General features: G+C 40.4%; 1 protein-coding gene and 2 pseudogenes across 3 annotated transcripts in view; 2 read left to right on the top strand and 1 right to left on the bottom strand.

Annotated features, from left to right (window-relative positions):
• Positions 1-4,731: 4,731 nt before the first annotated feature.
• Ccar1 (cell division cycle and apoptosis regulator 1) overlaps positions 4,732-26,515 on the bottom strand; it is a 49,285-nt gene continuing 27,501 nt past the window's right edge. For all 3 annotated transcript variants that reach the window (XM_042696315.1, XM_042696317.1, XM_042696318.1), the window contains exons 14-25: positions 26,037-26,247; positions 25,146-25,229; positions 22,111-22,296; positions 20,912-21,103; positions 15,822-16,061; positions 14,822-14,933; positions 12,836-12,918; positions 11,210-11,356; positions 7,982-8,102; positions 7,531-7,716; positions 6,616-6,821; positions 4,732-5,080 (exon numbers count right to left, since the gene is read on the bottom strand). In XM_042696315.1, coding sequence (XP_042552249.1) covers positions 5,021-5,080; positions 6,616-6,821; positions 7,531-7,716; positions 7,982-8,102; positions 11,210-11,356; positions 12,836-12,918; positions 14,822-14,933; positions 15,822-16,061; positions 20,912-21,103; positions 22,111-22,296; positions 25,146-25,229; positions 26,037-26,247 — 1,828 coding nt within the window. In that variant the 3' untranslated portion in view covers positions 4,732-5,020. The remainder of the gene's footprint in view (positions 5,081-6,615; positions 6,822-7,530; positions 7,717-7,981; positions 8,103-11,209; positions 11,357-12,835; positions 12,919-14,821; positions 14,934-15,821; positions 16,062-20,911; positions 21,104-22,110; positions 22,297-25,145; positions 25,230-26,036; positions 26,248-26,515) is intronic.
• On the top strand, positions 14,234-14,333 carry LOC122122386 (annotated as a pseudogene).
• On the top strand, positions 23,950-24,080 carry LOC122122388 (annotated as a pseudogene).

The raw sequence follows: 26,515 nt of genomic DNA, 5'->3' as shown, positions 1-26,515 counted from the left end.
TGAACTCTGGATCTGGGTGCTGTCCCCCCTCAGCTCTTCAGCTCAAGGCTAGTGCTCTACCACTTGAGCCATAGTGCCACTTCCAGTTTTCTAGTGGTTTATTGGAGATAAGTGTCTTACCGATTTTCCTGCCCGGGCTGGTCTTGAGCCTCAGAATACTAAGGTGATCTTTATCTGCAGACTTATGGAGGGCCCAAGTAACTAAGTTAACACGACAAAGCTTTAAAATGGGAATAAACTGTGGAATTGAAGGTTTAGCTTTAGAATTGTTGGGTTTATTTTATTCCAAATGCACTTAACGCTGGATTTGATTTTATTCAACTTGAAGTTAGGTGAGTTTACATGAACAAAACATTAACTAAGCTGGACAATGGTGACTCATGCCTGTAACATACCTTAGTTTGGAGCTTCTCCAAATGTGTTAGAAATGCAATTCTTAGGCTCTAACCTGAACCAAAGTCTGGGGTTAGGAGGCCCCAGCAATCTGTTTTAACAAGGCTTCTATGTGATTCAGATGCCTACTAGTTTGTAAACTAGTATGCTTTCCAAAGGTATGAATATATTCAGACTCTACCTTTAACAAGGATGAATAAAAAGATGATTCAGTAAGTTAAGCAGTGCTCTTATCAAATATCCCCTTGAACACACAGGAAACGTAAAAATACATGATATTTTTGTCAAAAGTACTCTAGGGCTCCAAATTTGATCTTCATTAATGTACAAACCTAAAGCTTGTTTCCAACTAGTGAACACCCAAAATTGATCAGTATCATCCACAATGTAAAAAAGTAAATGCGGGGGGGTGGGGGGGAAAAGGGGGAGAAAAGGGGAGGGGAGTTGAGAAGGGATGAGAAGAGGAAACAAAGGAGGAGGCAACAATGCTTGATGAGAAATGTACTCATTACCTTGCCCGTGCAATTGTATCCCCTCTGTACAGTATTTTCATAATAAAAAAATTTAAAAATAAATGCAGCTGGGTGCCGGTGACTCAGCTGTAATCCTAGCTACTCCAGAGGGTGAGATCTGAGGATCACAGTTCAAAGCCAGCCTAGGCAGGAAAGTCCATAAGACTCTTATCTCCAATAAACCAGCAGAAAACCGGAAGTGGCGCTGTAGCTCAAGCAGTAGAGTGCTCGCCTTGAGCTGAAGAGCTGAGGGACACTGCCCAAGCCCAGAGTTCAAGCCCTAGAACTGACCAAAAAAAAAAAGCACTAAAACCATATATTCCAGTTTGCCTTTGGCTATTCTTGGTTTATGTCTATATTATTATTATTATTATTGGTACCTTTTCTCTCAAAAGGCTCCTAATTTAGCCAATAAATTATTGGTTAATGTATTACCTGAAATATTCTCAATAATTCACTATTTTTGCTCCTTCACAGAAACAATTTGGAGCTAGGAATGTAATTCAGTGGTGGAACACTTGTCCACCTATGCATAAAGTGTGCACTTGTTCCCAGAACCAGGGCTGAGGATGTAGCTCAGTCAGTAGTGGAGCAATAAAGCCCTAGTTTTAATCCCCAGCACTAAAATAGTAATTCATCGTTTTCTTCTATGAAATTATTTAATCAGCAATAACAATATTATTTCCTCCCTCTACTATCCCAACTTTATTCTAATGTAACATGATCAGAGGTGACAATAAGCTTCTCTTTCTGCAGATCTGGACAAGGAACTCAGGACTTTACATAAGCTTAGGCAAGCTTCTACCAATGACACACATCCAGGGTGTTTTTTTTTTTTTTTTGGTAGGTCATGGGGCTTGAACTCAGGGCCTGGGAACTCTCCCTGAGTTTTTTTGTTCAAAGCTAGCACTCTACCACTTTGAACCACAGCCTACATCCAGTTTTTCTGTGGTTAGCTGGAGATAAGAGTTTCACAGACAGGGCTGAGAATGTTGCTTAGTGGTAGAGTGCTTGCCTAGCATGCATGAAGCCCTGGGTTCCATTCCTTAGTACCACATCAACAGAAAAAGCCAGAAGTGGCACTGTGGCTCAAGTGGTAACACACACACACACACACACACACACACACACTCTCTCTCTCTCTCTCTCTCTCTCTCTCACTTTCCTACCTGGAATGGCTTTGAACCATATTCCTTGTATCTCAGCCTTCTGAGTAGCTAGGATAACAGGCAAGTGCCCAGCTAGAAGATACTCTTTCTTAAAGGAGCTTTGTTATTATTATTATTGGTGGTGGTTTGGGATTTGAACTCAGGACCTTGTCCTAGGCAAGTGCTTGCTCTTATGGCTGAGCCATGGCCCTATACTTTTTCTGTGGTGGTTATTTTTGAGATAGGTCCTCATTTCCTGCCTGGGCTGTGATCTGCCGATTTTAGACTTCCTATTGTACCTAGGATAACAGGCATCTGCCACTGGGCCTACTTCTCAGTTGAGAAGGGGGTCTTATGAATTTTTCTGCCTGCCCTGGCCTTGAACACAGATCCTCCCTATTTCAGCATCCTAATAGCTAGGACTACAGTTTTAAGCTATGAGTGCCCTTCACTAATTTTTTTTTTTTTTTGGTCAGCTGTAGCCTTGAACTCTGGGCTGGGTGCTGTCCCTCAGCTCTTCAGCTCAAGGCTAGCATTCTACCACTTGAGCCACAGCACCACTTCCCATTTTCTGGTAGTTAATTGGAGATAAGAATCTCATGGACTTTCCTGCCTAGGCTGGCTTTGAACCACAATCCTCAGATCTCAGCCTCCTGAGTAGCTAGGATTACAGATGTGAGCCACGGGCACTAGGCTTCACTACTTTCTTTTAGTTAAAAGTTCATCTAGTGCTAGGTGCTAGTGGCTTACTCCTGTAATCAAGAGGCTGAAATCTGAAGACTGCAGTTCCAAGCTAGCTGGGGCAGTAAAGCCCGTGGGATTCTTTTTTTTTTTTGGTCGATCATAGGGCTTGAACTCTGGGCTTGGGTGCTGTCCTTGCGCTCTTCAGCTCAAGGAGAGTGCTCTACCACTTGAGCCACAGTGCCACTTCTGGTTTTCTAGTAGTTTATTGGAGATAAGTCTCACGGACTTTCCTGCCTGGGCTGGCTCTGAACTGCGATGCTTAGATCTCAGCCTCCTTAGCAGCTAGGAGTATAGGCGTGAGCCTGGAGTCCATGGGATTCTTATCTCTAATTAACCACCAAAGTGCCAGAAGTGGAGCTATAGCTTAAGCAGTAGAGTGCTAGCCTTGAGCACAAAAGCTTAGGGACAGCACCCAGGCAGGCCTGAGATGAAGCTCAGGGACTGGCCCAAAAAGTAAACAAAAGTTTATCTTCAATATTTTCTGTTCAGAAAACTTTCAAAATCACTTTAATATTTCATTTTACATAAAAGATAGAGAAACATTTACACAATAGCAATATAATTATCAATCAGCAATCTGGTTTTAAGAGAGGTTAAACAAGCCCTACAAACTGAAACACCAGTTTAACACAAAAGTGGTCTGCAAAAATTTGAGGTATTTTAATCCTATCTTTAGCAATGTTGATCCTATTAAGTCACATGTAACGTGGAACTATATATTCTCATATTTCACCTATTTGGAATACTTGGCCATTACTCTATCAAAATAAAATAAAGTAAAATAAAACAAAACAAGATATACTCTAATATAGCAAATATTTTTAGGAAAAGCAAAACATCCACTAAGAACTTTAAAAATACAAAACATTTAATCATCCACTAGACTTACTAAGTTTTCATGAGTAAAACTTGAAAACCAAGTATCATTTAACCCTATATTACATTATAATAAGGTTTCTCAAACTGGCATTTAGGGCTGAAAAATTCCTGGTAGAGGTATGTGTTTTATACAGCTTAGGGTATTAGGACCATCCTTAGCTTTTACCAATTATGTCAGCAGCTCTTACATAATAGTATACCTAATAGCATTTCTATCTATAGTCATTGCTAAATATACTCTGAAAGGTAACTTCATCTGCTGGTAAAAACCACTAACAAGGCATTTTGCTTTCTTTTAAATTCAACATACATCTACTGAAATTCTGAAGGAAGATTAAAAATAATAATAATAATAATAATAATTGAGGACTTAAGGCAGCATACTGACCTCTACTGGCTTGTTACTGAACTGTACATTTGATGTAACAGTTTCTTGAAAAAAAAAATCCTTTTAAATTAAAAGCAAATTGTTCTACTCTAGGAAGTCTGAACAATTAGTTGAACGCAGTACTATTACCATTAGGCTATTGATTTTATATAATCCCCAACAAATATAATCACACTAGTTGTATATTGTTTTCTAAGTGTTTAATATACTACCATCTTTCATATGGACTGATTTTTAATAAGTGCTTTTGTAAACTAACAACAAGGAGATATTTTTCGGGTGGAGAATAAGAAAAACTTGAAGAAATTAAGTAGTACGTTATTTTATGATTTGTGCTGAAAATTTTTGAATATTAAAAAACTAGTAACAGCCAGGCACGTGTTGCTCATACCTGTAATCCTAGCTACCTACTTAGGAGGTTGAGATCTGATGTTTGAAGCCAGCTCAGGCAGGATAGTAACCAGCAAAAAGCTGACAGTGGAGCTGTGGCTCCAGTGGTAGAATACTAGCCTTGAGGAAAAAAAATAAAAAGTTCAACGACAGTACCCAGGCCCTGAGTTCAAGCAAGCCGCAGGACCAGCACAAAAACTAAAACAAAACGCTAATAACAATAATTCTATAAATAAAATATTCCAGACATTTCAATAAAAGGCATTTGGTAATTAAATACTGTCAATTAAATTGATGAACTTTATTGAGCTTAAAACCATAACAAAGTTCATCCTAAAACATTTTGCAATGCAAAATTATTACACTCAAGGAGTGTTTAATAATTTGAATGCTAGAAATTACAAGCAATTTTCAAAAGCAGACTCACATTCATAAAACTTTATACATCATTTGAACTAACATATTTATACTATTAAAATCAAACATGCATCACCTTCAAACATTCTTGTATCATGATTTTATATGTACATTATTTAACAACATTCCACATCACAACACAAATATTATCATACACTTGCACCATTCTCCTTGGATTTTTGATCTTTGTCTTCATTATTTACGTTATCCTGCAAAACAACAGGATAAAGAAAAAGTACATTAGATTCTCTTAATTGAATTGAAGCCACTTTACAATGGTATTGTTACAAAATGTTTTTATTGATAAATATTAATGAATTAATCTTAATAGTTTGGTGCCAAAAATTTCCTCAATGCTATGTTTGAAACTGTTTCTTTTCATTTGTCATTCTGGGCATTTAATCCAGGAACAATCCATTACAAGTACATGCTTACACACATTCTTAATTCTTCCACTGACTGAGCTACGGGAACGCCAACCCAAAGTGAGCTTTAAGAGACACATATGGGTGCCGGTGGCTCACGTCTTTAATCCTAGCTACTCAGGAGGCTGAGATCTGAGGATCTCGGTTCAAAGCCACCCTGGGCAGGAAAGTCCATGAAACTCTTATCTCCAATAAACCACCAGAAAACCGGAAGTGGCGCTGTAGCTCAAGTGGTAGAGCGCTAGCCTTGAGCTGAAGAGCTGAGGGGGGACAGCGCTTAGGCCTACGACCACCAAAAAAAAAAAAAGACATGTAAATTATGCAGAATGGTACCTAAGTTTTAGGGAACATAATCTTTTGGAAATTACTTTTTATAAGTTTCATGAAAGATGGAATGTGGTCATTATCATTATTTGCTTCTAGGAAAAACTACAAGAGCATAGTAATATTAAAATACATTAAAAATATAGGAAATCAATTTTTTATTTTCGTTTTTTATTGTGAAAATACCATACAGAGTGGTTACAATTACATGAGCAAGGTAATGAGTACATTTCTTATCAAGCATTGTTGCCTCCTCCTTTGTTTCCCCTTCCCATCCCTTCTCATCCACCCCCCTCCCCCTGCATTTATTTTTTTACATTGTGGATAATACTGATCAATTTTGGGTGTACATTAATGAAGATCAAATTTGGAGCCCTGGAGTACTTTTTTCAACATAACATCTTGTACATCTTATTGTTGCAATGGGTCCACCTGTATCCCTATTTAAACAATTTGTTTTTCCCTTCCCCTCCCCAAATTAGGAAATCCATTTTTTTTTTTTTGGGGGTCCAGTCGTGGGCCTGAACTCTGGGCCTGGGCGCTGTCCCTCAGCTCTTCAGCTCAAGGCTAGCGTTCTACTACTTGAGCCACAGCGCCACTTCCAGTTTTTTTCTTTTTGCTTATGTGGTGCTGAGGAATCAAACCCAGGGCCTTATGCATGCAAGGCAAGCGCTCTACCACTGAGCCACCTTCCCAGCCCAGGAAATCAATTTTTAAAATGGACAAAAATAAGCAGAGTGCTAGTGGCTCACGCCTGTAATCCTGGCTATTCAAGAAAGCTGAGATCTGAGGTTTCTGGTTTGAAGCCAGCTGGGGCAAGAAAGTTATCTCCAATTAATCACCAGAAAACCAGAAATGGATCTATGGGTCAAAGTGGTAGAGCGGTAGCCCGGAGCAAGGAGAGCTCAGGGATAGTACTCAGGCCCAGGGTTCAAGCTCCATGACTGGGAAAAAAAAAAAATCCACAAAAATGTTCAAAGCACAAAATTTCTAACCTTCTTGAGAACAGTATGTATTTCATCCATTACTGTGGACAGGTTTCTGATTGTCTTGTTCAGCTGGTTTTCAAATTGCAAATTCATGTTTTCGGAAACCTTTAAATTTTCTTGTAATTGACTAAGGTCCTTTTTAACCTCTTTGAGTTCACCTGAGAGGCTTTTGTTAGAAATCTCCAAATTTAATATCGTTTTTTCATCTTCATCTGTTAAAAAAAAATAAAAAACATCATTTTAACCTCTAAATTTCCAATATAAGGCTGAAATTAAAAATATTAAAACTCTGAGCCAGTGGCTCACACCTGTAATCCTAGCTACTTAAGAGGCTGAGATTTGAGGATGGCAGTTCAAAGCCAGCCAGGGCAGGTCCATGAGACTCTTATCTCCAATAAACCACCAGAAAACCGGAAGTGGTGCTATGGCTCAAGCTGTAGAGCGCTCGCCTTGAGCTGAAGAGCACAGGGACAGTGCCCAAGCCCAGAGCTCAAGCCCCACGACTGACCAAAAAAAAAAAAAGCAAAAATATACTTGAGACTGTACACAAATAGTTAAGATTCTTAAATAAGTAATTTTTACAAACTGTAATACAAAAGGCTACAAGGAGCCAGGCTCTGGTGGCTCATGCCTGTAATTCTAGCTACTCAGGAGGCTGAGATCTGAGGATTGCAGTTCAAAGCCAGTGTGGGCAGGAAACTCTGAGAGATTCTTATCTCCAATAAACCACCAGAAAACCAGAAGTGGTGCTGTGGCTCAAGGGACAGCGCCCAGGACCAGAATTCAAACCCCAGGATCAACCAAAAAAAAAAACAAACAAAGGCTACAAGGTAAATGTCAAGCCTAGATAATAGAAAATGTATGCATGAAATATCTCAAAACGGTTTTAAAAGTATTAATAAGAACAATGCTGTCTCTCACCTGTTTTTTCTTCTAGTAGCTGTAGCTTCTGTTCTACTTCAGCTCTTACTTTTTCACTCTTCTCTAATTTTTGCAAGAGGCTTCCTACATCAACCATTGCACCATTGTACACAATGAGTCCTACATTTTCCTCTACATCCTTAAGTTCCTGTTTAACTGTTGGTGTTGGAAGTAACAACCTATTTCCTATAATATGAAAGATACTGTATCTTAGTATGGGTATTAAGTAGGGATAATATATTTAATAGAACATACTTTCAATTATTGTATTTTGTTACATATTAATAAATATATTTATTTATTGGAAATATATTATTTAAAAAGAAGACACCTGGGAGGTTGAGGTGCAAAGATCTAAAGATCAAGGATAACCTGGCAACACAGTGAAACCTATCTCTCAAAGAACAAGGCAGAGCAAAGTAAAAGCAAAAGAATGTTAATATACTCAAACCTAGCATATCCTCTTGCAGTGATTCAGACTCTTCATGGTTTTCTTCATCTTTTGAGGTATCAGTTAATTTCCGATAAAAGCACGATTCACGGAGGACTACTTTATTAAGAAGCTTCTTTACCTATTATATATAAACAAGTTAAGAAGAAATTAATAGGATGTATTTTTTTGTGGTGGAACTGGGGAGTGAACCTGGGAAACTTAGCATAGTACATAAATGTTCTGGGGGCCGGGAAGGTGGCTCAGTGGTAGAGTGTCTGCCTCACATGCATGAGCCCCTGGGTTTGATTCCTCAGCACCACATACACAGTAAGAGCCAGAAGTGGCATTTTGGCTAGTACTGTAGTACTGGTAAGAGTACTAGCCTTGAGCTGAAGAGCTGAGGGGCAGTGCCAGGCCCAGAGTTCAAGCTCCAGGACGGAAAAACAAAAAACAAAAAACAGATAAATGTTCTCCAGGCTGTGACATTTCCAGCCTGAAAACACAACCTTTGCTTCTCCTACAACAACTGTGTTTTGATTTCTACAAATGATTAATGTCTATAGAAACTGTTTCCTTGGATAGTAATTTCTTGGATAACTAATTAGGGAAATTAAGATTTTTAGTATTTTCTTTATAATTGGAGACCCAAGTTTATTCTTTCAAAAAACATTTAGTTGTTAAAGAGTATCACACTGGGGCTGGGAAGGTGGCTCCTGGGTAGAGTGCTTGACTTGCATGCATGAGACCCTGGGTTCGATTCCTCAGCACCACATAAAACAGAAAAAGCCGGAAGTGGCATGTTGGCTCAAGTGGTAGAGTGCTAGCCTTGAGATGAAATGCTCAGGGGCAGTGCCCAGGCCCAGAGTTGAGGCCCCATGACGGACAGAAAAGAAAAAAATAAATAAAAGAGCCTCATATTGACAAAAATACCAACGTACAAAAAAATGTAGAAGCGGTGCACCGGTGGTTCACACCTGTAATCCTAATAATCAGGAGGCTGAGATCTGAGGATCATGGTTCAAAGACAGCCCAGGCAGGAAAGTCCAAGATACTCTTATCACCAATAAATCGACTAGAAAACTGGAAGTGGTGCTGTGGCTCAAGCGGTAGAGTGCTCACCTTGAGCTGAAGAGTGCAGGGACAGCGCCCAAGCCCAGAGTTCAAGCCCCACAAGCAACCAAAAAAACAAACAAACAAAAAAAAGTAGAAGGATGTTGATTACAGTATGGTTTATAATTTCACAAAATAACAATTACCAGCAGATGGGAGTAAATTAATTATGTTATAGCTATAATAAAATACTATGCAACTATAAAGAATGACCTATTTTCATAAAATATACAGATTTTCTTTTCTTTCTTTTTTTTTTTGGTGGTCGTAGGGCTTGAACTCTGGGCCTGAGCACTGTCCCTCAGCTCTTCAGCTCAAGGCTAGTGTTCTATCACTTGAGCTACAGGGCCACTTCCTATTTTCATAAAATATAAAAAAATAAATAAGTATATAACTTGAAGGTAGGAATGGGAGGGGGAAAGAACTGTACTTACAACTTATAAACCCTTTGTACAACTACTTAATAATAACTAAATAAAAAAAGGGCTGGGAAGGTGACTTAATGGTAGAGTGCCTACCTAGCATGTATGAAGGCCTGGGTTCGATTCCGCAGTACCACATAAACAGAAAAAGCTGAAAGTAGCACTGTGGCTCAAAGTGGTAGAGCACTAACCTTGAGCAAAAGAAGCCCAGGGAGAGTGCCCAGGCCCTGAATTCAAGCCCCAGGACTGGCCAAAAAGACTAAAAAATTAAAATAAAAATAAATAAATAGCCGGGCGCTGGTGGCTCATGCCTGTAATCCTAGCTACTCAGGAGGCTGAGATCTGAGGATCGCGGTTCAAAGCCAGCCCGGGCAGGAGAGACCGTGAGACTCCTATCTCCAATAAACCACCAGAAAACCGGAAGTGGTGCTGTAGGTCAAGTGGTAGAGCGCTCGCCTTGAGCTGAAGAGCTGAGGGACAGCGCCGAGGCCCAGAGTTCAAGCCCCACGACCGACAAAAAAATAAATAAGTAAATAAATATATATAAAAAAGTAGAGGGCCAGACTTGAAAAAAAAACTATAAAGGGTGCAGGTATACAGCATTTGGTGGTACATTTTCTTTTTCTTTTTTTGGGTCTGGTCGTGGGGCCTGAACTCTGGGCCTGGGCACTGTCCCTCAGCTCTTCAGCTCAAGGCTAGCGCTCTACCACTTGAGCCACAGCGCCACTTCCGGCTTTTTTTCTTTTTGCTTATGTGGTGCTGGGGAATCGAACCCAGGGCTTCAGGCATGCAAGGCAAGCGCTCTACCACTGAGCCACCTTCCCAGCCCTGGTGGTACATTTATCTAATCCCAGTACTCAGAAGGTTGAAACAGGAAGACCACGAGTTTCACACTAGCATAAATTATAGTTATATTGCAGGTCTCCTTCTTCCCTTCAAAACAAAACAAAACTCTAGTCTAAGGAGAGCCAGACAAAAAGAGAGCTAAAGGCCTTAAAAAAAAAAAAAGGGCTGGGAAGGTAGCTCAGAGGTAGAGTGCATGCCTTGCAAGCATGAGGCCCTGGGTTAGATTCCTCAGCACCATATACAGAAAAAGCCGGAAGTGGCACTGTGGCTCCAGTGGTAGAGCACTAGCCTTGAGCTTAAGAGCTGAGGGACAGCACCCAGACCCAGAATTCAGGCCCCATGACCGGCAAAAAAAAAAAAAAGGTCTGGGAGTAAGGCTTAGTGGTAGAGTGCTTGTCTAGCATGCATGAAGCCATTCCTGAGTACCACATAAACAGAAAAAGCCAGAAGTGGCACTGTGGCTCAAATGGTAGAGTGCTAGCCTTGTGCAAAAGAAGCTCAGGGACAAAGCCCAGCCCCAGAGTTCAAGCCCCATGACCAAAATAGAAAAAGAAAAACAATCTATACGATGATATATTCTTCTTTTGGATAGCAAATTCTTAAAAGTTACTGGGATTTGGACTACAAAATGTGGCTCAAGTAAAATTTTAGGCATGAGTGAAAGAGAACATGAGGCCCTGAGTTTAAGCCTCAGTACTGGAAGGGAAGAAAAAAATTTACTGACTAAGGCCACTGGTGTTTCTCAGTGGTATAGCACTTGTGTAGCAGGGATGAGTGCCTAGGTTATATTCTCCAAAAGTGTGTAAGGAGGGGAAAAAAGAAAACTTGCCAAAAAAGGATTTCATTTTAAACTCATAGGATACATTACCTGAGCTCGAGAAAGATGTAGTCCAAGAGTATATAGTATTTCTTCTAAATCCTTTTCAAGAAGGTAACCACAATGGCTTTGATCAAAGTAAACAAAGGCCATTAATAGATCCCTGTTAATTGTGACCATCTGAGTCTTTTCTTTTTCCTATAGAAAATGCAAAAGATGATATATTGCATCATTTATTACTATAAAAATATATGAGACTAGCCAGGTGCCAGTGGCTCATGCCTGTAATCCTAGCTACTCAGGAGAGTGAGATCTGAGGATTGTGGTTCAAAGCCAGTCTGGGCAGGAAAGTTCCTGAGACTCTTACCTCCAATTAACCACCAGAAAACCACAAGTGGTGCTGTGACTCAAACTTGCCTTGAGCTGAAGAGCTCAAGGACAACGCCCAGCCCAGAATTCAAAACCCCAACTGACAGACACACACACAAAAGTAAGACCATGTCCATATAATAGCACTAAACTTAACCTTTTTTTTTTTAATGGTGCCTGCCCCAAGTCTTGAACTCAGGGCCTCAAGCTCTCTATGGTACTCTATGACTTGAGTCACATCTTTCGCTCTGCTTTTTGATGGTTAAATGGAGATGAGTGACTTAGACTTGACTTTTCTGCCTAGCTGGATATGAACATCAATCCTCAGATTTTAATCTCCTGAGTAACTAGGTTTATTGGCATGAGCTGTTGGCACACATTTATTGCATTTTGTTGTTTTTTGGTGGTAGTAGTCATGGGGCTTGAATTCTGGGCCTGGGCTCTGTCCTTGAGCTCTTCAGCTCAAGGCCATTGTTTTCTACCACTTGAACCACAGCGCCACTTCCCGTGTTCTGGTGGTTAATTTGAGATAAGAGTCTCAAGGACTTTCCTGTGCGGGTTGGCTTTGAACTGTGATCATTAGATCTCAGTCTCCTAAGTAGCTAGGATTTACAGTCGTAAGCCACCAGGACTCAGCTTAACATTTTTTTTGGGGGGGTGGGGGGAAATAGGTCAGTCATGGAGCTTGAACTCTGGGCCTGGGTGCTGTCCCTCAGCTCTTTAGCTCAAGGCTAACACTCTACCACTTGAGCCAAAGCACCTTTTTGTAGTACTTTACTTAAAAAGAATTTTTTTTTGACAATCTGGAGCTGGTGGCTCATACCTGTAATCCTAGCTAGTTAGGAGGCTGAGATCTAAGGATATCGTAGTTCAAAGCCAGCCCAGGCAGGAAAATCCATTAAACTCTTACTCTAATTAACCACCAAAAAGCTGGAAGTGGAGATGTAGCTCAAGTGGTAAAGCAGGAAGCCTTTAACACAAAAGATCAAAGATAGTACCCAGGGTTTCAAATACAAGCCCTAGAACTGGTATAAAAATAATAAATGAGGGGCTGGGAAGGTGGCTCAGTGGTAGAGTGCTTGCCTCGCATGCATGACGTCCTGGGTTCGATTCCTTAGTACCACATAAGTGAAAAAGCTGGAAGTGGCGCTCTGGCTCAAGTGGTAGAGAACTCTCCTAGAGCTGAAGAGCTGAGGGACAGTACCTAGGCCCAGAGTTCAAGCCCCACAACCAACAACAACAACAACAAAAAAAAAAACAAAAAAAATGAATAAAAAGAAATAAAAGAATACAATGTTCAATAACTACCTTATCTTTAGATGGCCTCTCCTTACAATATCTGTTGATATCTCTTTTGTCATCTCTTTTGTTTATTTCCTCTTCATCCCGATCTGTAAAACAAATAACAGCAGCCAGAATCCATTAATACATATCAGTATCATGAAAATGTACCTTCCACAATGAAAATGATAACCAAAAAGCAAAGTAAAAGTTCATATGTTAACATGATAAAGTGAAAATTGTTAAGTTGATTGAAAGGCAACATGTATACTTAGTGTAAGCTGGGTAGTATTAGAGAAAAATGAGTCAAGGATCTACAGTGCAATATTGAACTCTATGCAAACTGAACTTCCTCAGTTTTTCTTCAACAGCTTCTCCTTAGAACAAACACTATACTTGTGGATACCAAACGTCTACTGTAATCCGGGTGCCTGTGGCTCACATCTGTCATCAATCTACTGTATAATGTGGCTTGAACTAGTGTTAGCTATGAAGAGTCATCAGATTCTGGAAATATTTTGAAATTAAGAGCTGATGTGACTTCTTGATAAAATGAATGTAAAGTATTATAAAAAAATGACAAAGATGATTCTTGGGTGTTATCCTGAGAAACTAGAAAGATGAAATTGTGATAAAATGAACTGGGGAGGGGCTGGGAAGGTGGCTCAGTGGTAGAGCACTTGCCTTGCATGCTCAAGGCCCTGGGTTCGATTCCTCAGCGCCACATAAGCAAAAAGAAAAAAGCCGGAAGTGGCGCTGTGGCTCAAGTGGTAGAGCGCTAGCCTTGAGCTGAAGAGCTGAGGGACAGCACCCAGGCCCAGAGTTCAGGCCCCACGACCGGAACCCCCCCCCCAAAAAAAAAAAAAAAAAAAGAACTGGGGAAACAATGAACCCTCCCCGGTATAGCTAATATATGCTAACAAAAATTATTAAAAATATAGATAAAAAGAACTGAGTAAGACTAAACATTTTTTTTGGCTTTTATAAAATTTTTGGGGAAAGTGGATAGGATTTCAGTTTTAGATATGTTTATTTTGAAGTGTTTGATATCTAGAGATGAAGATGTCAAGGAGATGAATGAATATGGAAAGCTCAGAGATAAGTATGATATAAATATATGTAGATGGCATAAACACTAAAATGGACAAGACCACTAAAGCAGTAAAAGTATAAATGTAAAAGAATTGATAGCCAGCACTGGTGGCTCATGCCTGTAATCCTGGCTACCCAGGAGGCTGAAATCTGAGGATCACGGTTCAAAGCCAGACTGGGCAGGAAAGTCTGTGAGATTCTTTATCTCCAATAAACCACCAGAAAACTGGACATGGCACTGTAGCTCAAGTGGCAGAGCACTAGCCTTGTGCTGAAGAGCTCAGAGACAGTGCCCAAGCCCCACAACTGGGGGGGAAAAAAAAAGAATTGATAAAGCTCACTTTAGCAGCACATATACTAACTCTGGAATAGTACAGAGCAGATTAGCATTGCCTCAGTGCAAGGATGATGGAATGAAGCACTCCACATTTTAAAAGGAAGGAAGGAGCAGGGCATTGGTGGCTCACACCCATAATCCTAGCTCAGGAGGCTGAGATCTGAGGATCATGGTTCAACTAGCCCCAGCAGGAACATGAGACTCTCAAAGTTTGAAGCCAGCCTGGGCAAAAAGGCATCCATTTCAATAATACAGTCACCAAAGAAATGCTTTTTCAAGTTAGTCAAGATGATATATATGTCTGTTGTAGAAAAAGAATTTTGAATTTCAGGTGAACTTGGGCCACATAATAATACCATGTTTCCAGAGGGGAGGGGGTAGAAGAGGGGCAAGAAGGTGGCGATACAGGACAGGACTGTAATCCTAGCACATGGGAGATGAGAGGGTGAGGCAAAATCTGAGTTTTAGGCTGGCTGGGCTACACAGTGAGACTGTCTCAACAAAAGGATAGAACACAGTGAAACTCCTCCTGCCCCACACCCGCCCCCTCCCAAACCTAAGAAGGAATTAAAATAGAAACATACCATCTTCTTCATCCTCAGCTTCTTCTGCCTCCATTGGGTCATATTCATCTTGATTATTATCTTCTTCTGTTTCATCATCATCTTTAGAATCATCTTTTCTTTTATCTTCTTTCTACAATTTAAAATGGTCTGAATTTAAGAAAGATACCAGTTGGGCGCCAGTGGTTCAAACCTGTAATACTAGCTACTTAGGAGGCTGAGATCTGAGGATAGTTGTTCAAAGCCTGTCCAGGCAGGAAAGTCCTTGAGACTCTTATCTCCACTAAACCACCAGAAAACAGGAAGTAGCACTGTGGCTTAAGTGGTAGAGTGCTTGACTTCAGCTGAAGAGCAGAGAGACAGTGCCCAGGCCCAGAGTTCAAGCTCCATCTCTCTCTCTCTCTCTCTCTCTCTCTCTCTCTCTCTCTCTCTCTCACACACACACACACACACACACACACACACACACACGATATCAAACCAAATGAAAACAGAAAACATTAATAATATTCAATTTATTTACTTGAACAATTTCAAAACATAAATTTCTTATAACACTAAGAATCGAATAAACTATCATGTAATTAGCTGTAGATATTAATGTAGGGCTAATTGAAAGACCTAATTTCTTAAAATCTTTCAGCTTATCTTTTACATTTCTACCAAATTAATAGAAAACAACAACAACAACACTTCCCTACAACTTGTGAGGATTACAATAAAAAACTTCTGGCTAGGCCTTGGTGGCTCACATCTGTAATTTTAGCTACTCAGGAGGGTGAAATCCAGAAGATTATGGTTGGAAGCCAGCCTAGGCAGAAAAATCCGTAAGACACTTATCTTCAATAAGCTACTCAAAAAAAAGCCAGAAGTGGCTCAAGTGGTAGAGGGCTAAACCTTGAGCAAAAGAAGCTCTCAGTAACAGCACTACAGGACCAGAGTTTAAGCCCTAGGATACACACAAAAACAAGCAGAAACACCCTTCTAAAGTACATTGCAAATGGTGAAAATAATTACAGACCTTCCTTTCATCTCTGTCTTCTTTTTTGTCTTTATCATCACCTGATTTTCTCCTTTTGGGTTTTGGCTCATCATTTTCATCATCTCTCTCTTCTTTTTTATCTTTTCTCTCATCTTTTTTATTTTTCTTATCTTTTTCTTTTTTGTCCTCTTTTTCAGGAAGAGAGAGTAATGACTTGTATATCCTGACACCAAAATCCCTTTGAAGCATTTCATTGAAAAGTTCTGCAAACAATGAAACCTACAAAAAGATATAAACATTAACCCAGACAAATTCAAAACAAATACTGAATAAACCCAGCAGTTAATAATTTATCAAGCTGGGCATTGGTGGCTCACCCTGTAATCCTAGCTACTTAGGAGGGCTGAGATCTGAAGATCACAGTTCATAGCCAGCCTGGGCAGGAAACTCCATGAGACTCTTATCTCCAATAAACCACTCACAAAACCAGACTTGGAGCTGTGGCTCAAGTGGTAAAGGGCTAGCCTTTAAGTTGAAGAGCTGAGGGACAGCGCCCAGGCTCAGAGTTCAAGCCCCATGACCGACCAAAAATAACCATAGCTAACAATTATGTAGTTTTTTTAAGTCATTGATGTAAAATGAGACTCAAATTTTCAAAAGAACATATTTAAGGGCTGGGAAGGTGGCTCAGTGGTAGAGCGCTTGCCTTGCAAGCATGAGGGCTCTGGGTTCGATTCCTCAGCACCACATAAGCAAAAAGAAAAAAGCTGGAAGTGGCGCTGTGGCTCAAGTGGTAGAGCACTAGCCTTGAGCTGAAGAGCTGAGGGACAGTGCCCAGGCCCAGAGTTCAGGCCCACGACCGGATCCAAAAAATAAAAATAAAAAGAACATATTTAAAAAGTCTGTGTTCACTTGCAATAGAGCCCAGTCTAGTCTCAAAGTCATGGTCTTCTTGCCTCAGCTCTCCTCCTAGTATACAAGAGTATGACCTAGCTCAAAGAACATTTCAAAGACATAAATATAGTGAAATTTAAGTTACATAGTATAAAAAATAACACTTATATAGAAAATTTAACAGTAGAAAAGATGAGATTACTACAACCAGTAAAACTGCACAGATTTTGGCTAGGTATCATGGCAATGCTTATAATCACAACTGGGGGGGAGAGGGATAGATGAAGAACAAGGTAGGAAGATCTCCACTTTGAGATGGTACCTTGAAACAAGTAACATTTACATTAGCTAGGTATAGGAAGGCTCATGCCTATAATCACAACTACTTAGGACGCTGAGATCAAAGGACTTAAATGCAAAGCCAGCCAAAATAGACAAATATCTTAGACACTTATCTCTAATTAACCAGTAAAAAAGTGGAGGCAGGAATCAAGTGGTAGATAGCCTGCTGTGATCGCAAAGGCCAACAAGAGCACCACGCACTGAGTTCAAACCCCAGCAGGGGTATATGTGGAAATTAAAGACAAACTAATATAGCATGAATCCTCATGTCAAATATACTCTATTCATTCAAGCTTTTAATAAAATACCTACCAATTACCAGAAGTTGTGCTTGTAGGCACTGGGGATACAATATTAAGTAAACTAATCAGAAATATCTCCTTTATCTAAGAAATCTAGCAAAGAGAAGAATAAGCTAGTATTAAATTATAGAAAAGAGTAGTCACAAAGTAATCTCTCATCAGGTGAGATCTAAAAACTATCAGAACACAGCAAAGAAATGACAGAATATTTTACGTAAAAAATTTTAAACCCTAAGTAAGGAATGTGCATTATTACTATGCAGGGTGAATAGAAGAGATATAAGATACTCATGACCCTAAAATTATAAACAATTTCTATGTAAGGCTGTCAACAAACGTGATTATAAAACATCTACAAACTTGCTGGATGCCAGTGGCTCACACCTGTAATCCTATCTACTTCGGCCCAGGTAGGAAAGTCTGAGACTCCTATCTGCAATTAACCCCCAGAAAACTGGAAATGGCGCTGTGCTCAAAGTGGTAAAGTACTAGTTTTGACTAAGAAAGCTCAAGGACAGTACCCAGGCGCTGAGTTTAAGCCCCACAACCAACAAAAACAAAAAAACTTACAAATGGGGCTGGAAAGGTGGCTCAGTGGTAGAGTGCTTGCCTTGTATGCATGAGGCCCTGGGTTCGATTCTTCAGCACCACATAAGCAGAAAAAGCCGGAAGTGGAGCTGTGGCTCAATTGGTAGAGGGCTAACCTTGAGCTGAAGAGCTGAGGGACAATGCCCAGGCCCAGAGTTCAGGCCCACAACCGACAAAAAAAAAACAACCTACAAATGTGAAATGATTGACCACAGCTATCAGATGTGTATCTATGGTAAAACTATTTTACTTATCATAAGGAATAACAATACACTGAATGGTGGCAGATAATTGCTATATTAGTGAGGCAAAGGCAAGAAGATCTAGATTCTGGGGCTGGGAAGGTGGCTCGGTGGTAGAGCACTTGCCTTGCATGCATGAGACCCTGGGTTCCATTACTCAGCACCACATCAGCAGAAAAAAAAAGCCAGAAGTGGTAATGTGGCTCAAGTGGTAGAGAGCTGTAGCCTTGAGCTGAAGAGCTGAGGAGCAGTGCCCAGGCCCAGAGTTCAGGCCCCATGACTGGCAAAAAAAAAAAAGAAGATCTAGATTTTTCAGGCCAGCCTGGGCTACATGTCAAAAACCCAAGATGTAGTTAGGTGCTTATGGCTCATACCTGCAATTCTAGCTACTCAGGAAGCTGAGTCCTGGAGATTCCAGGTTTGAAAGCAGCCAGGGAAATAAAAGTCCATGAGAATTGGGCACCAATGGCTCATGCCTACAACCCTAGCTACTCAGGAGGCTGAGATCTGAGGATCACAGTTTAAAGCCAGTCCAGGCAGGAAAGTCTGTGAGCCTATTATCTTCAATTAACCTCAAGAAAACTAGAAGATGACTCTGTGGCTCAAACTGGTAGACCGCTAGCCTTGAACAAAAAAGCTCAGGGATAGCACCCAACCCTGAGTTCAAGTCCCATGTCTGACCAAAAAAAAAAAAAAAATCCATGAGATTCCATCTTCAATTAATTACCAAAAGCTGCTTTGGAGGTATGACCCAAGCACTAGAGAATCAATTGTGGTGTGCCTCATGCCTATAATCCTAGCTACACAGGAGGCTGAGATCTGGGGGTCACAGTTCAAAGTCAGCTAGGGCAGGAAAGTCTGTGAGACTCTTATCTCCAATTAAGCATCCAAAAAGTTGTAAGTGGAGCTGTGACTCAAGTGGTAGAGCACTAGTCTCAATTTAAAACAAAAGCTCAAGGACAGTACCCGGCTCTGAGTTCAAGCCCCAGCATCGGCACAAAAGAAATGTAAATAAATAGACAAATAAAAAACAAAACTAATATAAGCTAATAAAAACTTAGGCAACTGTGATTTTTGTTTCTGTAGCACTAGAGTCTAAACACAAGGCCTCATGTGTGCTAGGTGCTGACAAGGCTAATGCTGGCACTCATTACTTGAGCCTTACAACTACCTCCACGCTTCTGGCTGTTTGCTGGTTAGCTGTCAATAAGAGTCTTTGGGAATTTTCTGCTTGGGCTGGCTTTGAAACATGATCATTAGATCTCAGGCCTCCTCAATATCTAAGAACAGGCATGAGCCACCAGGGCCAGGCTTATTCTGCATTTCTTGACATGCTAACAAAAGAACACATTTCCCAAGAAATAGCCTTTGAAGCAAATGGAGCTATGGCTCTAAAGAGCTCAGAGACAGTACCCAGGCCTTGAGTTTAAGTCCCATGACTGATAAAAAACAAATAAAAAAGAAATAGCCTTAGAAAAAAAAAAGAGAATGAAACCTAACCTTGGATTAAGAATTTAGGGACTCGGGGCTGGGAAGGTGGCTCAGTGGTAGAGCGCTTGCCTTGCATGCATGAGGCCCTGGGTTGGATTCCTCAGCACCACATAAGCAAAAAGAAAAAAGCCGGAAGTGGCACTGTGGCTCAAGTGGTAGAGCACTAGCCTTGAGCTAAAGAGCTGAGGGACAGCACTCAGGCCCCACGACCGGATCCCCCAAAAAAATTTAAAAAAAAGAAGAGGAATGAATACAAAGGCATGATTCCTCTGTGCCTCTAATCATACAAAATAATATTTATTGAAATTAATTCCAAGAAATGGAAACAAAGTTTTGGGGGGTTTTCTTAGGAAAAAAAAAATTGGGCCTGGAAGGTGGCTCAGTGATAAGAGTGCTTATCTAGCATGCATGAAGCCCTGGGTTCCATTCCTCAGTACCACATACACAGAAAAAGCCAGAAGTGGCTCTTTGGCTCAGGTGGTAGAGTGCTAGTCTTGGGCAGAAGCTCAGGGACAGTGGCGCAGGTCCTGACTTCAAGCCTCAGGAATGGAAAAAAAAATTAGATTCAACAGCATGTTGGTGGCTCACTATCTGTAAACCTAGATCTGGAGGATCTTAAAAAAGTTCACTAGAGGGCTGGGAAGGTGGCTCAGTGGTAGAGCGCTTGCCTTGCATGCATGAGGCCCTGGGTTTCATCCTCAGCACCACATAAGCAAAAAGAAAAAAGCCGGAAGTGGTGCTATGGCTCAAGTGGTAGAGCACTAGCCTTGAGCTGAAGAGCTAAGGGACAGCGCCCAGAGTTCAGGCCCCATGACCAGACCCCCCCCCAAAAAAAAAAAGTTCACTAGATTCTATCTTGAGAATAAATAGCAAAAAGCTTATTAGAGGCATGAATCAAGTGATAGAATGCCAACCTAGTCAGTGTGAGGTTTAAACCCCAGTTTAAACACACACACTCCTGATATTTACAGACACATAGATAGGACATAGACGTAAGAATGAAATTAATAAAGGTGAGTCTGTAGGAAACTCTTGAGTAACAAACCAGTTGGTTTTTTCCCAGTGAGAAAGAACAACAGCAACAAAAATAATGGGGAAGATACTGATCAACATGCATGTACCATAAATTTACATGTTCACCTGAACCGCCTTTGTATAACTATTTAAAGATAATAAAAGCGATAAGTAATTTTTCAAAAAATAAATAAATTTAAGATATATTAACCAGCTGCCATTGTGGCCATTCCTTAAGTTAAACTTAAAACATTACCTCAAATGAATGTTCTTTGTTATCCTCTAATCTGTAGTCCAATAGGACACTCAAAGACATGATGCTACAATCAAATTTGCCACTTTTTGCAGCCCAATTTGGATGAACAATGATGGCTGGTTCATCTGGTAAAATGTATCTTCTTTCTCGACGCTGACGTTCCATTTCCTCTTGACGTTTTCTTTCTTCCTCCTATTGTTTGAAATTGTAAGTCATGATTTAATCTCCATGTATAACACATATGTATATAAAACATGTATATTAAGGAAAAAGGCAAAATCCTCATGACCTTTTAAGGTAATTAAATTTAGTATAAAGGATTGAAAAACAAATAAAAGCCAAGCTTCCTAAAGGTAGTAGTAGCTTTTATGGCTCCTAATTCTCTTTTATATTTTCAATTATAAGAAACTACCTACCAAGAAGGAAAAAATTTCTAACCTACACCGAGATTACACATAAACTAGAGAATTTTGAGAAAATAGAGTTGTTATATAGTCTTCGGATCTTCCTGAATTCTGACAACTAAAGTAACATACATATCCAAGCCAAAAACCATGGAGACTCTTATCTCCAGACAATCAGAAGTAGAGCTGTGGCTCAAAGTGGTAGATCTCTAGTCCTGAGTGAAAGAGTTCAGGGGGAGCACCCAGGCCCTGAGTTCAACACTCTCCCCCCACCCTGCACACTCCTCCCCTCTCCTTCTTTCCCTGCACCAAAAACCCCAGGAGCCAATGGCTCATACTTGTAATCTTAGCTACTCAGGAGGCTAAGATCTGAGAATCACAATTCAAAGCCAGCTGGGGCAAGAAAGTATGCAAGGATCTTATCTCCAATTAAGGATCTTATCTCCAATGAACCACCAAAAAACCTGAAAGTGGAGCTGTGGTTCAAGGGGTACAGTGCTAGAGCAAAGTCTTGAACAAAAGACGCTCAGGGACAGCACTTAGGCCTTGAGTTGAAGCCCTAGGACCAGCAAAATCAAACAAAAATCATCAGAGGTGTAAATACCTGCCTACTAAGTGTGAGATCCTGAGTTCAATCTTTAGTACCACCACACAAAAAGTCTGTTTTTACTACATGTAAATTATACTTCACTATAACTATATACACAAATACAACTTAAGTCATATATATTGACTTAAGAACCCCATAAAGACCAATAAGTAGCATTATTGTATACTTAAATGTTAATTACATACCTCTTTATCATCTTCAGATTTCCTATCATCCTCTTCCTCCTCCTCTTTTTCAGATTTCTCTAACTCCTTCTGTTCTTCTTTTTGTTCTTCTACTTTCAGTTGTTTTGTCAGTCGAGCTATTAACTGGGATTTTAATCCTTTGGAACTAAGAGCTCGACTTTCTAATTCTTTTCGGAGGTCATTTACCTAATTATATGCAGTGTGGAAAAAAAACACAAAAGAAAAATGGGATATCTCCAAATTGTAATTACATTCTGCCTGATGTATATTATTTTTTGTGCTAGTACTGGGACTTAAAACTCAGGCCTGGGCATTATCACTGCGCTTTTTCACTCAAGGCTGGTGCTCTACCTCTTGAGCCATAGCTCCACTTCTGGCTTTTTGGTGGTTAACTGGAGTCTCAAGGAGCGGGTGCTGCCAGGCGCCGGAGGCTCACGCCTGTAATCCTAGCTACGCAGGAGGCTGAGATCTGTGGATCTTGGTTCAAAGCCAGCCTGGGCCAGAAAGTCTGTGAAACTCTTATCTCCAATAAAACACCAGAAAACTGGAAGTGGCACTGTAGCTCAAGTGGTAGAGCGCTAGCCTTGAGCTGAAGAGCTGATGGACAGCGCTCAGGCCCAGAGTTCAAGCCCCACAACCGACAAAAAAAAAAGAAAAAGGAGCAGGTGCTAGTGGCTCATACCTGTAACCCTAGCTACTCAGGAGGCTGAAATCTGAGGACCGCAGTTAGAAGCCAGTGGAGCAGGAAAGTCATGAGCCTCATCTCTAACTAAACCACAGAAAAACCTAGAAGTGGTTTTGTGGCTAGTAGATTGCTAGCCTTGAGCAAAAGGAGCTCAGGGATACTTCCCAAGCCTAGAATTCAAGCCTCAGGACTGGCAAAAAGAAAAAAGAAAAAAAAAAAAAAACTCTCAATGGACTTTCCTTCCCAGGCTAGCAGGGAACCTGATCTGTAGATCTCAGCCAAAAAGTCCAAAGCAGAACTGTGGCTCATGTGGTAGAGTACCAGAATTGAATAAAAAAGCTAAGGGATAGGCCCTAAGTTCAAGCCCTAAGATCAGTACAAAACAAACAAAAAAACACCCCAAGAATCATAAAAGAATCCAAAACTGAAAACAAAAGTCAATTTTTCTATGCTAAATAACAAACTGTAGTAGAAAATAATATTCATCTACAGGCTCAGATGTATTAGTCACATTATAGGCAAAGAGATACAAAAGTGAAGAGACAAATGGTGCAGATATGTTGGAAAGTAGAACTAGTGAAGATTAAAGAAAGTTTTTAAGCCAGGCACTGGAGGCTCACACCTGTAATCCTAGCTACTCAGGAAGGTGAGATGTGAGGATCATAGTTCTAAGCCAGCCTGGGCAGAAAAGTCTATGAAACTTTTTTTTTTGGTCTGGTCGTGGGGCCTGAACTCTGGGCCTGGGTGCTGTCTCTCAGCTCTTCAGCTCAAGGATAACGCTCTACCACTTAAGCCACAGCGCCACTTCTACCACTTAAGCCACAGCACCACTTCCGGCTTTTTTCTTTTTGCTTATGTGGTGCTGAGGAATCGAACCCAGGGACCCAGGCATGCAAGGCAAGCACTCTACCACTGAGCCAGCTTCCCAGCCCTGAAACTCTTATCTCCACTAAACTACCAAAAAACCTAGAAGTGGTGCTGTGGCTCACGTAATTAAGAGTACTAGCCTTAAGTAAAAGAAGATCAAAGACAGTGCCCAGGTCTTGAGTTCAAACCCCAAGATCTGCAACCCCCCCCTAAAAAAAAAAAGGTTTCTAAAATGTTCTTAAAATGTTTAACTCCTGTTTAGATACATGTCTTTTGTTTTAAATTTAAACATCATGTTTCCTTTGTTTAAAAAATACATTTTTCGTTCAAAGGACAGTGCAATAGAAATTCAATATCTGGCATCGTTGGTTTTCTTGGCTTTATCCATGATAAACCTGGTATTCCTATTGATACAGTATAAAAAGAAAAAAGAAAAAGAAAAAATACATTTTTCCATCTATCTCCTTGAGTTCAAGTTACTTTAGGCACAAAAATCCTGCCTTCTCTGTCATTTCCCAAACCAAAAATCGGCATTACTAATAACACAGGCATGTGTATATCACAGGCATCCCAGATATTGAACTGATATATAGTTAACTTTCAACTCACACATACACACATACATGTACAAATATAAAAATATAATCGTTATACAAAGTTAGCAGTTTCCTCCTTGAAAAAAAATACCCTAAAGCCAGGCACTGGTAACTAATACCTATAATCTCAGGAGACTGAGAGATTTGAAGATCAAGATTCAAAGCCAGTCAGGACAGACAAATCTAGGAGACCTTTATTTCCTGTTACCAGCAGATAGCCACAAGTGAAGGCGTGGCTCAAGTGGTAGGGTCAGTCATGAGTGAAAAAGCTGAGAGCACAATGATCTAAGTTCAAGCCTCAGTACTAAGGCACACATGCATGTGCACAAACACACACAGTCCTTAGTCTAATTAACATTGCTCATTCCTATTCAGATATTTTGAAATAAAAGTTAAAAATGTTTTGCAAAGGGGCTGGGAAGGTGGCTCAGTGGTAGAGTGCTTGCCTTGCATGCATGAGGCCCTGGGTTCCATTCCTCAGCACCACATAAGCAGAAAAAGCCAGAAGTGGGGCTGATGCTCAAGTGGTAGAGTGCTAGCCTTCAGCTGAAGAGTTGAGGGACAGCGCCCAGGCCCAGAGTTCAGGCCCCGGGACTGACCAAAAAAAGAAAAAAAGAAAAAAAAAAGTTTTTCAAAGCCGGGTGCCAGGGGCTCACGCCTGTAATCCTAGCTACTCCGAAGGCTGAGATCTGAGGATCGTGGTTCAAAGCCAATCCAGGCAGGAAAGTCCGTGAAACTCTTATCTCTAATAAACACTCAGAAAACCGGAAGTGGTGCTGTAGCTCAAGTGGTAGAGCGCTTGTCTTGAGCTGAAGAGCTGATGGACAGCTCTCAGGCCCAGAGTTCAAGCCCCATAACCAACAACAAAAAAACGTTTTTCAAGATACCTTCATCGTCTTTGGATCAAGTTTAGACCAATGGGTAGGAGTGGAAATTTCTTTAGCTTCACCATCATCCTTTTCTTCTTCATCCTAACATACAAAGTTAAGAACATAATTACTATTCTAAAACTTTAAAATACAGGTAATTTATTTTTAAAAGTCTGTTGCTGATCTGTGCAAGGTCACAAATGTTTCAGATTGTCTTCTCCTAAAGTTATTATTTAGGCAAGTCCACGTACATACATTCTACCACTTTTAACTGATCACAAAGACACTCATCAGCCAATCAAAGCCAGATCTGTGAAACACAAAAGGGTGATAAATTACAACACAAAGGATATCAGGGATGCACAAACACTGCCGGTCTCCACTAACCACACAGTGTGTGATTTTGCCCCAATTTTCAAGCCACCCAAAGATTGATTTAGTGAGACCTTTGAAATATACCAAAGACGTTGCCACATAGCCTGAAATTTCAAATCTCTCAGACTTGTGGTTGTCCAATTTCAAATATCCATGACTAGAACTGATGACCGTGAAAGAGAAAATTTTTAAAATTTTAGAAAATGGCAAAATGTTTAAAATGGCTTAATACTGAATCTTGCTCAACAACTGGTCCCAGATTCCAGCAACTAGACCTATGATAAAAACAAAATTCTGTGCAACTTAAGCACAACTTAATTTCTTTTGAGGTCTCAGCACTTTAAAGTTAGCATAACAGACAGAATTTTCAGAGAAAAGAATATACAACTATACTACTGAAAGCTGGATTACCAGTCGTTGTTACCAGTTATGTTCCTCCATGTGTGTTTGTTATGTAGTGTGTGATGTGCATTTGTGCCTGTGTTCCTGTGCCTGTGAGAAGCGGAAATAGAAAAAGGGATTAGCGTTCAGTGCCTGTTCTCCATCAGCCTCCTTGCGTTCACCCTGAAGCTTCTCGACCAGCTGCTGCTTGTATCCTCGGGAGAGGGTTTCCCACTCTGAGCGGGTGGGAAGGCAATGCCAAACATCCGGGAAAAATAAAACCACTGTCTCCACATGAGCTGGAACTGTACGCCCCTTGTGGGTCTCCTCAGGGCGATGGTAGCGAATCTCTGCAAAACGGTACCTGTTGCAAGGGAAGAAGCATGTTGGAAAAAAAATTCTAATATACATTTTAAAGACCCTAGTTCACTTGTAGCACATCAAGTAAAGAAATTTTGCTGCAAGAACTTGAAGTTGGTCTAAAGAAAAAAAAAATTATAGAAGCCATAGTTCCTCTTTTGGTACATTTGTACAATATTTTATTAGGTAAAAGAATATGCTCCCACAAGGCATTTTCAAGTTTGATGACACAGCTACCCATATTTTAGAGAATACCTGAAGAAGCTGGATAG

Source organism: Dipodomys spectabilis, unplaced genomic scaffold (assembly GCF_019054845.1).
Source record: "Dipodomys spectabilis isolate Male_0828 unplaced genomic scaffold, ASM1905484v1 ptg000207l, whole genome shotgun sequence".
NCBI classification, from domain to species: domain Eukaryota; kingdom Metazoa; phylum Chordata; class Mammalia; order Rodentia; family Heteromyidae; genus Dipodomys; species Dipodomys spectabilis.
The sequence above is the reverse complement of the archived record's forward strand: the minus strand, read 5'-3'. Positions and strand labels throughout refer to the sequence as shown.